At 35.4% G+C, this 12,757-nt stretch overlaps 1 protein-coding gene across 2 annotated transcripts in view; it reads right to left on the reverse strand.

The window, feature by feature from the left end:
* Positions 1-12,757, reverse strand: part of Sol1 (CUB domain-containing protein Sol1) — a 233,314-nt gene that overhangs the window by 145,088 nt on the left and 75,469 nt on the right. For both annotated transcript variants that reach the window (XM_011645907.3, XM_011645905.2), the window contains exon 4: positions 5,072-5,286. In XM_011645907.3, the coding sequence (XP_011644209.2) occupies positions 5,072-5,286 (215 nt within the window). The remainder of the gene's footprint in view (positions 1-5,071; positions 5,287-12,757) is intronic.

The raw sequence follows: 12,757 nt of genomic DNA on the forward strand, positions 1-12,757 counted from the left end.
ATTTATAAAGTTAATTATTTCGTACATCTCATTGATATTTACCCAAAGTTCACGTCAGTGTAATTACAGATTCAAATGTTTCCATCTGAAATTAATTTTACGTGGCTCGATCGTTCACATCGGATGACCCGCCATCGTGGACAAACAACAGTCGAATAAACTTGAATGCAGCTGAGATTTTCGTATTTTTTAAACTAAACCCGCTTGTGCGAAAGTGTCAATATTTGTTTACGTTGTTATGGCTGATCAAACTTGCACACGCTGCTGTTTCGTAATTTTCATCGGGGCGCGGTGAAAATCCAAGCTGCGATTTTGCGTCATAGTTATTCCCACGCGTATGCAATTGAATTTCGTAAATTAATTGCGTAATGATGCTTGCGATTCATTATCAATCTATCCGCCTCGGTGCAAATTAAGGCAATTGGAGCGATTGAATCCAGTCGCAACGCGTTTGTTTTGCATTGCTGCATATGGCTTGTGGACCCAGACAATGCGGTGGTTAAAACAGGATATATCATTTCGTGTAACGCTCTCGTGTTTGAACTCTTCCACCATTTCGGTAGTCTGCTATACTTCGTAGATAACATCCGCACGAGCATATTATGTGGATAATGCATTACTAAAGTTGATTTTAAAATTATGCTTAGTTTCGAAACGCGATGCTACATTTAATGAAAGGAATAATACGGAAAAACGATACTTTGCATATACGACTATACGATACGCAATTTTCTAGAGATATTCGTGTATACTTTCAATTATTCATAAAATTTCGATACAATATTATTTATCTGAAAATTGCGTTACGTTGTCTTATTTATGTAAATATTTTAAAAAAATATGTAAGCGTCCAATTTTGTGATGCATGCAAGAGAAATCCCTTAGAGAAATCCCATCATGTAATAAAAAGCCCAAAAATTGAAAGAAGCTTATGAAAGTAATGAAAGAGGTTTATGTAAAAAAATAATACTTGCATCGGGGAACATCAACTATTAGAAACAATGTTTCCACTGATTTCTCCATATTTTTATATGCTATGTTTCTGAAAGAACAGCTACGTTTAATATCTCATGATAAAATAATAAAAAATTCAAAAATCAAAATCTACGCTAATAAACGATAGTACGTGTGTTTCATTTCCCACAGGAGAAAATGTACAGAATTAAGCCAAGTATCTGATCGATATCAAAAAATATTCCCTTGCTGAAAGTTTGATAATCTTTTTGAAACTGGTCAAGCGCGTACTTTCGAATAAATCATTTTAATCTTGTTCATCACAGATCATATAAATCTTATTTTAAACTCAAAACGTATCTTACATGTATCTTATCACGTATCTTACGAGCTCCTTTTTCTCCTTTGGCTTCATTAACTTTTTTCATCGTCAAAAGTATTCGTCCTTATGGTAAAATTCCTAATGATACACGAAGTTGTTTACGAGGAAATAGATAGTGAAATAGATAGACATCCCGAGTCAAAGTTTCGTACCGTCAGCCTGCTTTCCGTAAAGGCAAGATTTACGTTAACTCCCGACACTCTGAAAAACTTTACGAGTTTAAGTACTTTTCGTATCAGATGTCTCTAAGGTACGAGAAACCGGAAAATACGCATGGCAAGGTGGGATTGCATAAGAGAGATCGCGTAGTGAGTTTCTACCCCGATGGGATTGCCGAAAATATTATCAAGGATTTTAATAATCAAATTATGAACAAACTTTTACGAATGCTGTAAAATATATAGTCTCAGGGGATTCTCAAATGAGCCAACTGTCAGAAATGTCAATGTTACTTCATATTACTCTTATTCCGTATGTTGTCACATCAACATTATTTAATAACTAATATCCAAGTAGCTTTAATCATTTATTTAAATTAAATTTTACTTTTATCTGGCACTTTATCAACTACAATATTGATATTTATAAAAAAAAAAAAAAAAAAAATTTGAACGAAGCGGTTGAAAATTTTGCATCATTAAATTTATAGACGATCGCATCTCCCTTGAAGACGTTCAAACGCAACGAATAACGAAATATGCATTAGCTCGATGCCCTTTAATTGCCGGAAGATATAAAATGGATCCTGATAACGCGGAATATCGAGTTGAAGTCGATATCCCGACGCTCTCCAAGTAATTAGCCTGGCGCCGCCGGTAGGAAAACTTGAAAATAGTCTAGACTAAATTTCCCGCTTTATAATCAATACCGCACAAATAGCCGAAGGACTTTTCGACTCGCTCCATATTTCCTCTCTATCTAGATTATCGCAATTATGACACATTTTATCAGTAGCGATAAGCACTCGGACTTGTTAGAATTTTGACTATAATTTTCCCAGGTTGGATGTTCCGAGAGAGTCGTAATTATTCTACTATTATAAGTTTATCCACTCTGAGTATTTTTCTATCCATATTCCGTCGTTGAAGTTTACTTTGAAATCTATTTTTCTTCGATTTCGTATCGTACAAACAAAGATGTAATAATTCTTGTGAAATAACATGGCACGATATAGGATATAGAAACTTGTTCGTCAAACTCGTCGCGTTAAACTTCAGGTAATTATCCAAGGAAAACGGGAATATCCTTGTTAATCTCTTAGAAGCGTGGAATGATATTTTTAGCAACCGCTAAGGAGACCGCCTTCGCAATTTTCTCATTAATTGGCGGATTTGGCTGAGATTGAAATTGTGCGAAGAAGCGTAATAAATGAATTAGCCTGCAGTGATATAACTACCTTATCAATTTTAATATATTTTAATATTTTAACGATATTTTAACGAGAAAGTTGCTCTTATTGAAGAAAATATATAGAAAAAATATAAAAGAGATTTAACACAATAATGATAATTGGAAATATCGATAAAGATTCAAAATTTTCAAAATATCTTAAATACTTCCCACTCATGAAAAGCTTACAAAAAGAGATATTTTAAATCATAGTAATATATATTTTTATAAAATTTCTGAAGTTATTTAATTTTTTAATATAAATAATTCTGCCAGTTAGAAAACTGCAACGAGTTATTGATACGTTCAACATGTCGACATATAATCCAAAAAGTTCTTTATTTACATACATTACATAGTCATGTTGGAAATAAATGACTACTTTTATTCTATTTTTTTCCTCGATTTGATCCGATATGGAGTTATATCAGCAAAGATCAAAGTTTAAAAATGAAAAAGTTTTACGTATAACGTATACCGACGTGAGTAGCATTTTGTACAATTTTTTTACAAAATTGTTATTCGATTTGAATGTATACTGTTTTTAAAATTCCATTTTAATTTTATATATTTTATTATTATTAGATTTTTTTATCTATTTAAGTAATTTAAATGATTTTATTAAACAATAAGGAATAAGTAAAGAAAGTAAAAATGTGAGATTAGAAATAAAAATAAAATAATAAAAACAGAGCATGGAAATATACAGAGAAAAGAGATATGTCTTTTGTCGATAGCATCATTTTTCCCGCTTATACGCCAACGACGTGCTCGCCGGATGATGGATCGAACAAAATGGATTCGTGACGTTTCCCGGGTAATAGGGATGACGCGCACGTATTTTTCTTATGCTGATTCCACAGCTTTATCCCGTATTTAGTTATAAACTTTGATAAAATATCGACAAACTATATAACATTTAATCCAAAACATCGAGTATTGATCAAATTCTACACAACTGGGATTTACAGAGTATGATATATAAGAATGCCTAAATAATATCCATCACTGCCAGCTGTGTTAACCATCGACTTTTATCATTATTATTTTTGTTATTAATTTTAATCAATTTTTTTTAATTTTTCTCTGCTTTCTCTGCTTCTGCAATTATATGTAAATCATAATTATCGAATTAAAAGATTGTTAAAAATCACAAAAAAGTAATACGCTGATATAATTTATAATTAATCTCAAGAACAATGATCAAATTGTTCGTTATAAAACAAGAGAACGCATATGTTTCGATGAATCGGGGGTGTGAGAGATATTATATTTTTTATCATAGAAAGTACAAAATTTCACATGGAAAGTTGTAGGAACATAAAGAGGATCTCGCTGCAGCCTGTGCAGAAAAAAAGATATGATTCCAAATTGTAGAGGGAACTCTCACCTACCATGGGAGAATTATGTCACTGTTATTCGTGGCATACGTAAGCCGACTGCATACACGTGAGCAAAATAAAAAGTTCGCGGGACAGCATGTTTAAAGCATGTGTCGGGCAGTTATATACGTGAAACGCTTACTAACGAACCGTCGTTTTAAAATCTACAAAATTTTTAGACCGGTCGTATGGCTTGAAAATTTGCGACTTTAATTTCGTGAAACCACAGATGGGTTACTATCACAGAAAAGAATCCTGTTCAAATTGTTATCAAGCTTAAAACTATTGCTCTATATATATATATATATATATATATATATATATATATATATACACTCACTTTCGACAAATTGCATCTCTCAAGAAAATATATTTTTTATACATTCGCGCTGTAAAATCCGCGCGCGCACACACATATATATACATATTAAGTAATATCGTTAAAAATAGATACATTATTAAATCGCTCGTAGCGATTTCCTGATAATCTTAAAATAATTTTCCGCTCAAGGTGCGGGATGACTTAGAAATAAACTTCTACAAAGAATGTTCTAAAACAAGATCTAAAATTTCTCGGTAAACGCGGTAGTTCGAGATTGAGAGAAGTCTCTCAAATCAAACGAATTTTCCACTTTAGAGAAACGGAAAGGTTTTCGTTAAAACACCGTCACTCTTAATTCAGTTTATTTTCTATCCTAAGCTTTTCTAGAATGTGCAACGGTTTTGTTTTACTGGAAATGTCATTTTTTTGACAACTATACGAGTGACTGTATTCATTTCATTTACAATGACAAAAATCTTTCTTTTCTAAAATTTTTACATATTAATTCGCAATAAGTTGTATTTTATACTTTTTTTATTCTTTACCGATAGCCGCACAATTTCTTAAATTGCGAATACATTTTCTTATCCATTGATCTTTAACAAGCTAGCTACCTTATAATTTGTAAAAATTTCAACTTACGTCTATCGATAAAACGAAAAGTGCCGGAAAAGCCAGTGGCATTAGACGGTGGACCCTCAGTATGAAACTCCAAAATGAGCTTCGATCTCGAGCTGTAAAGAACTTGCGGGATGTCACTCAGTTTTCCGCAAAGTACTCCGGACCAAGGGGTGTACTCGGAAATGCCCTTACTCTCCAGGTGTAAAAATAGTTTCAAGAAATCTCCTCTTGTACAGCTGAAACCAAATTTAAAAAATATTATTAACATAACGTATACAATATAATAATAAATGTAACATTAATCAGGTGGTTAAATTTTAACTATTTATATAAATTTATCACGTTGTATCAAGTGCGTAAAATTAACGATTCAAAGTTTAATAAAATATTTACAAATTGAGATTTACACATTTATTAAAACTGTTAAATTCGCTTGTACATTTAAGATCTCCATAATTCGTATATATGCCCAGAATAACTAATTGACTAATTACACTCGGTGTTGAAACGGAACAGGTGTTCGCAAGTCCTACTGTACACAGATTACTACAGTTCACATGCTTAGAGAAACGTCTGTGATCCCGTGACTTAAAGCGAATACAATGCCGAAATTAGCGCGGCTTATGGCAAAGCCGAGAAGTTCACTACTGGTGGGTTGTGCTCGCAAAAACAATTTGCTACTCGCATTAATTTAGAAATTCTGAATTACAACCAAAGTTGCGCTTTCACCAGCGCGATATTTTATCGATAGCCAATGATTAATGTCGAAATTATTTCCAATCCTTACGGTTGCATGGATCGGCGATATGGAATATTAAACCTGTTCACCTCGACGTGAAACTATTATATCGAAATTATTTACAGGTGAGCGACGAATTACTCGTTAATTACACCGTGCTCAAGTTCAGTTGAAATTTACCGAGGTCTTAATGATCTCGTTACGCAACCTATTTATCACGGTCGCTCGGACAGCTTCTAATTAATCGGTGGCACTCCCCGCGCGATATTCCATCTGTCGTGAGTGAGTAGAGCCGCGATGTATGCTCATCTACGATAAAACGAATTCATTTTGCGGGCATTTCTTCTACCGGATATCCGGATGTCTCCCGCGAGCATGGAAGACGCCCCTGGAGACGCGGAACACGAAAAATCTGCGAGTGGATAATTTATCAGTATGCGATTCGTCATCGTTAGTGGTAGCCGGAAGATGCCTCTGGCCGAAGCAACATCGTGAACAAATACGAAACCCGCGCGCGGGTGACCGCGTATCGACCGCGAGAACCGTCACCATCTATGGATATTAATTTTGCATCTTAATTTCCCAAACGTATTTCCGTCGAAAACGCTTGGAGCTTATGGGTTCCATGTGTACGTCCATGCAAGGTGGTCCACGCCAGTCAACGTTCATCGCCGTTAACCGTAACAGAGAAGAGACGTGCTATCCTTGACACACCTACTATATCGGGTAATGAGATAGGGATAGACGAGTAACGACGCAAAGGCGGTATCGCTCGACTGACCCTTGACCACTCGACGAGCCTCTAGTGGCTAAATTCGTAAGAGCCATTGGTCGAACGAAGACGATGCGAATGGCGAGAGTGAAATTCCATATCCCTAAAGAGTCCTCTAAAGAGTGCTCGTTTGAATGATGGATGCACAGAGATTGGAACGCATGGCAGGATTGGATGGATCTTTGGAAAAGAGTATATTAATAGTAAGGTACGTAACGACGTTTCTGCATCCCAAAAATCCTTACGATAAATGGCTCTATAAATCATAATAGAGAAATGAAATACCAACGACGAATGATATAATGGAAGAAGCAGAAGAAAGAGAGAACGAGAAAGAGATTTAAAAAGACAGGAACGATTCGGTGTACTGAAATCGGAAGGTGACATATCAGGGATTGGGCAACGGGGACATCTAAAGTTCGACAAATCAAGATTTATGCGAGCTAGCCCGAAGCTCGTACGGCACGTACGAGTATATCATAATGTTACATCGCTTCGCGCGCTCCCGAGGCAAAAATACCAACGATTTGTTTCACAGTTCCGAAAAACCCGCTTGTCAAACGGCACGCTAAAGCGAAGCTGAAATCGCACGTGAGACTCGTGACCCAAGACGAAAAGGTTGTTGCCACTTGAACGTCGACGTTACTTTGCACCGTTTTGCCTCGGTCTCGCGGCAACTGACTTTTCCACACTGGTTGCACTTGGACCGCCTAACTGCTAGCTGCCGCAATTTATTACGTGGTTCGGGAAACGAGTTTCTCACTTTCCGTGCGATGTCCGGGCGATATTTTCTAAGGTTTAGGTGGGAGGACGCGATGGGAAATCATGAACGACCGTGATGGTCGAATGGAACTTCGGCGGAAAAAATAAATCGAACTACTGATGAATCTGTCAGATCCTTTAGCCATGTCGGACGGGTACGAGTTTTATGAGAAAAGCGGGTGACGTGAAATATGACCGATTCCCTTACACCTTTTTTGATCATACGTCAAAAAGTCAAAACGTGGTAAAAATTTTATTACGATCGAAACCTGGTTAGTACACGTGTCCATACGCGTGCAATATAAATAGCGAAAGAAAGCTTCCCATTAATATTAAAATACGCAGTAGGCGTCACAGTTACCTTTTTCCCATTCCTTCATTCATATATCAAAATGTCGAAACTTGCTAAAGTGAAGAAAACACTTTTAGGATTAACGATCAGGTCGTGGTTTTCACATAATTTTGCCAAATATATATCAGGCGAATAGATACATTCCGCGTTCAACTTTTTTCCCCGTTAGCTACAAACATAGATTACGCATAAATAAATGAATGCAGAGTAGCACGAAAGTCACGAAGAAAGTTTGCCGACTACTTTTCCACCATACGAAAACGCGCAATATTTCGTTGTCACAAACTATTGATTACTAAAAGAACTCGAAAGTAAGCGTACTTCCAAAATAAAACTTTTAAGTATTGGAACGCGATACATTATGTGATACATTATTTATACATATTCTGTAAATACAACGATCTGTGTGATCGGCACGTCAACGGTGACGAATATAACTTTATCGTTGCTCAGGCAGTGTAACTGCAGTTGACGTTCGATATTGGCAATTGTGCCAAATATAGCAACAGTATCGCGCGCGTGTTGAAGGTAAAGAGCTACAGAGAGAGAGAGAGAGAGAGAGAGAGAGAGAGAGAGAGAGAGAGAGAGAGAGAGAGAGAGAGAGAGGGAGGAAACTTGGCATTTATATCTTGTATCTTGTATCGTTCCGTTACAAAAAAAATAAATTACGAATCTCGAAAAATGCGTAACCGACAAGATGATGAATCGATGTAACAAAAGTAACAAATCGCATCATTTCTGATGATGAAACTGTCAAAGAGTCACTCGAATTCTAGGAATAACGGTATAAAGTCAGAGGAAACTCATGATTGAGGCAGGGATCCTGATTAGCGTGCTACGGTTCAAAAAGTTTTTAGTCCGTGAGAGTCCGCAGAACTTGTCAGTGTAACGGTGAGCAGAGAAAGCTCAACTTCACGAAGAGTCCTTTTATAATTGGCCCGATGCCAAATACGCCGACATATCGTCATACAGGCATAAAATATGTATTTGGAAAGTTAAACGGAAGATTTAAATAATTATTCGAAAATTCTACATAACAAACAATTTAACAGCAAAATGATAGTAATGATCAATCTTCAATAACGAACAATATAAAATAATTCAAAGTGATACTTATAAGTTTTGTCAGATATATATATATATATATATATATATATATATATCATTTATTCTCTTCATTCTTTTAAAAAAAGAAAAAGAAAATAGAAATTTAAACTTACAAAAAAGTTTTACTCTTCAGTAACTGGACAGATCTAAGGTTAATGTATCATTAGGAACACTTGACAGTTTGCCGATTTCCGGAACCGTGATATTGACGTCCCAAAGGTTTTCTCGCAAGCGTATATACCATGCAACTGACTCTGTGATTCTCCTACGCGCCTGTCCAATCATGCCGCGTGATTTAATTCAAAATGTATATACCGTAAGCGAGGTTACGTATACATTATATGCAACAGAGTTACTCCGAATCTAGCCCACGGGTTTATACGTTCATCCTTATCCCGGCAACGATAAACTAATCGGTCGTGCAAATAGATATACATCGTAACTCATCTTCTCAGTTTCCCCGATCAATCGACTCGAGCTATCAATATTTCAAAACTAGCCATTGAGAGAATATTTTCGTGCGATGCAAAAAGTATGCGTCTATTTATACGATTTAAATCAAATTTAGTAGAATCCATATAGCTGCCAAAAGCGAAAAGATTAAGGATTTAATGTCGAAATATCTCTGATTGATCGACAGCTTTATTTATATACATATACATACATACATACATACATATATGTGTATGTATGTGTGTGTGTGTGTGTGTGTATATATATATATATATTTTTTTGTATATATATATATATATCTTACTTTTCACTATTCGTATTCTGTCAAAAGGTTTAATGAGTTTTGTTCATTTTTTATTGAGAGACTACGCAAACAGCAGTGTACTGTAACTTTGTTCGGGCGTAACGTTCGTCGGATCTTTCGAGGCGTTATTTCCGCGCAATTCCGGCTTGTAATTTCCGCAGGCAGCGGCAGCGTTTACGTGCAAGTACGTCGTGTTTTGCAATGACTTGAGAGTTCTTGGAAAACCTCAATCTATTACAGTCGCGTGCTTGGATTTAATATTCTTTTGACAAACATATATTCTTCATATTAACAATTTAAATATATCGACAACGTCTTATTTCATTTAGTTTCGATCTGTCGAAAAATCATAAAATACATGTAAAGCTTCTTTCAAATATGTCAATGTATCGACTACATTCCGTTACTTATGCTAATCTATAGAGAAATCTATAGAGAGATTTCAATTTTCTTTCCCTCTCTCCTTTTCATTTACGCTGTATTCGGATGACAAGCGCTAAAAATCGTGTATTATTGATTATTGAATTTCACAGATAACTCTATTATGTAGAAAAAAGATCTTCTTCATTCAAATAATTTATTATTATTGTTTCACTCATTATTATTTCAGATTTCAGTTTCTTTTCTTTATGTGTTAACAATTGCATATTATTTTACTTTCGTAAAACTAAATTCGAACGCGAAAAAATTTTATATTTTAGCTAAAATACTTGTGAAATGAATTTTATCTAAAATATATCATACAAAGAAATTAAAATTGTTTCCTACATCAATAAAGATTTAATCTTGCGATCGCGATTGTTTCTATTTATTATATTTTTAAAATCATAATAAAACACAAAAATATGCAATTTAAAAAGAGCACATTTACTTTTATAAATATTCAGATTCCGCTGGAATCTGATGGAAAAGCGACGACAGGGAGGTGGATGAACAGGTCAGTTCTCGCATTGTTTTCAAATAGGGCTTGCGGCGGTTCGGGCCCGAACATCAGAAAATGTAGTTGCACTCAAACAGCTTTACATCAAATGGCTCGTATCGAGAACGAGCTCGTAAAAGACGTCTGGCTGGCGCTACTTTAGCATCGGGATACGCGCGTTCCATTAAAAGACTACGAGTATTGCACACGTGTTTGTATCTATATGAGCGTGTAAGAGCGGCAAATTCTCTTTCCCTCGTTCATCTACGCAGTGACGCCTACGCCACGCTGAGAGCATCGAAAGAACATGTTGTTACTCGCTCTTTAAATCGTAGTTCGTACAAAACGGAAAACTGAACAGCAACGCTAACGCCCATCTTTATAAAACGTGACGCAAAGGAAATGAAACTTTCTGTTACTATCGTATAACTATAAAAGTACTAACTACATATATATATATATATATTCGTAATAAATTACATGTTTTCTGGCGTGTCACTCGCATTCATAACTTCATGTAACAAAATACATAGACGCGAGAGAATTTGTCAAAAACACTACTGACGTTAAAAATAAAAATAAAATTCTTAGATATAACAATTCATAAAACAAACATTTAATTCGGTTAATGAAAATTTAGATGGCATCCAAGAATCGTTAAAAGATACTCGGCATTCAGTCGACGATAATTTTACTTTTCGATTGCGAATCGTTACTCACTGATTTCTCTCCAGGTTTAGACTATCGACTTTCCTTCTTCAATAAAGCAGTCGCATTCCTCTTTCTATGTCTTATTCCTTCTTCCGTTTTTGTTCCATGATATCTTACTGAGCTTATAAAAGCTTTTATCGGCTCAGTGGAATTCTCACTGGACGTTTCAAAAGAATTCCAATGCCAGCCGATATGGTAGATGAGTTGACAAATTCTCTTGATGTTTTATTTAAAAATAATATTATTACCGCCATTCATCAAATTTGTAAGAAAATTTGTTATAAAAAAACGCGATAGTTGTAATATCATACGTGTAAAGAAGAGAAAATTATCTAGATAGAATTGCATTAAGCATTATGTATTGGAATTTTGACTGGCATAACGCGTACGATTATGTCTTGGCCGATCAAAGAGTGAGTTTAACTACTTAGCAAATAACTTGACAATCGTCCAACGCGAGTATAATGAAACTACCGATGCAAATCTCCCATTCTCTATTCGTAGCTTCAATAATCGTTTACATGCTCGCGTTACATCGTCCATTATCGTAACTAGTAATTTCATTAAACACATATTGTAACCGGGAATGGTGCCATTAATATCCTATCGTGGTATCACGTATCATCGTTACGATCCACGGTATAGGTTGAGTGAAATTTTCTATATTATCTATTCATTATTCAGATATCATATTGAAAATTGAACTCAATAGAGAGAGAATATGAAAAACAGATCTATCTAATTGACACGATAACCGCAAATAATCATTATCATTAGCTAGAATCAGTTTGTGAAAAATCGCATTGCGGTAATATCACAACGACAGAAGTCTGTTTCGGCGGTCCGTTATTATAGCATCACAGTTTCGAGACTGGTCTCATCAAAAACAGACTTAAACGGAGGTAGTCCTCTGTTGTTTGTAAAGCATAAAGTAAAGCTCGCAGTAAAGTCCCATATTGTCTTCCTGGGATGATGTTGTCCATCGCTCAATCCGCAATGGCTTAGCTGAGACACGCGAGCCTACCGCTCGCCAACGCATAGCAATTGTACTCACCACCGAGCGACAATGGAGATTTAGGAATGCGAGCTCAGCTAAACAATAGAGCTTTATGAGAACCTAAATCCACCGCAATGGACGGCGGTCGCGGTGTGCGTGCGCCGATCGATATTTTAAGGTGTCGTCGCTGGCTTCGCGCCATCGACCGTCCCTTGTCTCGTGACACGGAATAAACGGAATTGCCGTCTTAAGTTGATGCCTGAGGCATCAACTTAAGTGTTAGCCTAAATTAGCCAATTTAAATATCGACCTTGCTGCGACGCGAATATTTTATACTACTAGTAACGAAAAATATAAATCGCAAAGATTATATTTTATAATTAGTTTGTTTGTTTAAAAAAGTTGAGTTTGTCGGGATATCGTTAATGACATAGTTTCCGTTTTTTGTCAATTTAATTGGTATAATAATACTCATTATAATCATACTTTATAAAATAATTTAATTACAATTCCAATTAAAAACGGTATTAATTTAGATATATATTTCCAGAGAGAAAGAGAGTAACTACACACATATATATATATATATAT

This window comes from Pogonomyrmex barbatus, unplaced genomic scaffold (assembly GCF_055798465.1).
Source record: "Pogonomyrmex barbatus isolate J1 unplaced genomic scaffold, ASM5579846v1 scaffold3, whole genome shotgun sequence".
Taxonomy (NCBI): Eukaryota; Metazoa; Arthropoda; class Insecta; order Hymenoptera; family Formicidae; genus Pogonomyrmex; species Pogonomyrmex barbatus.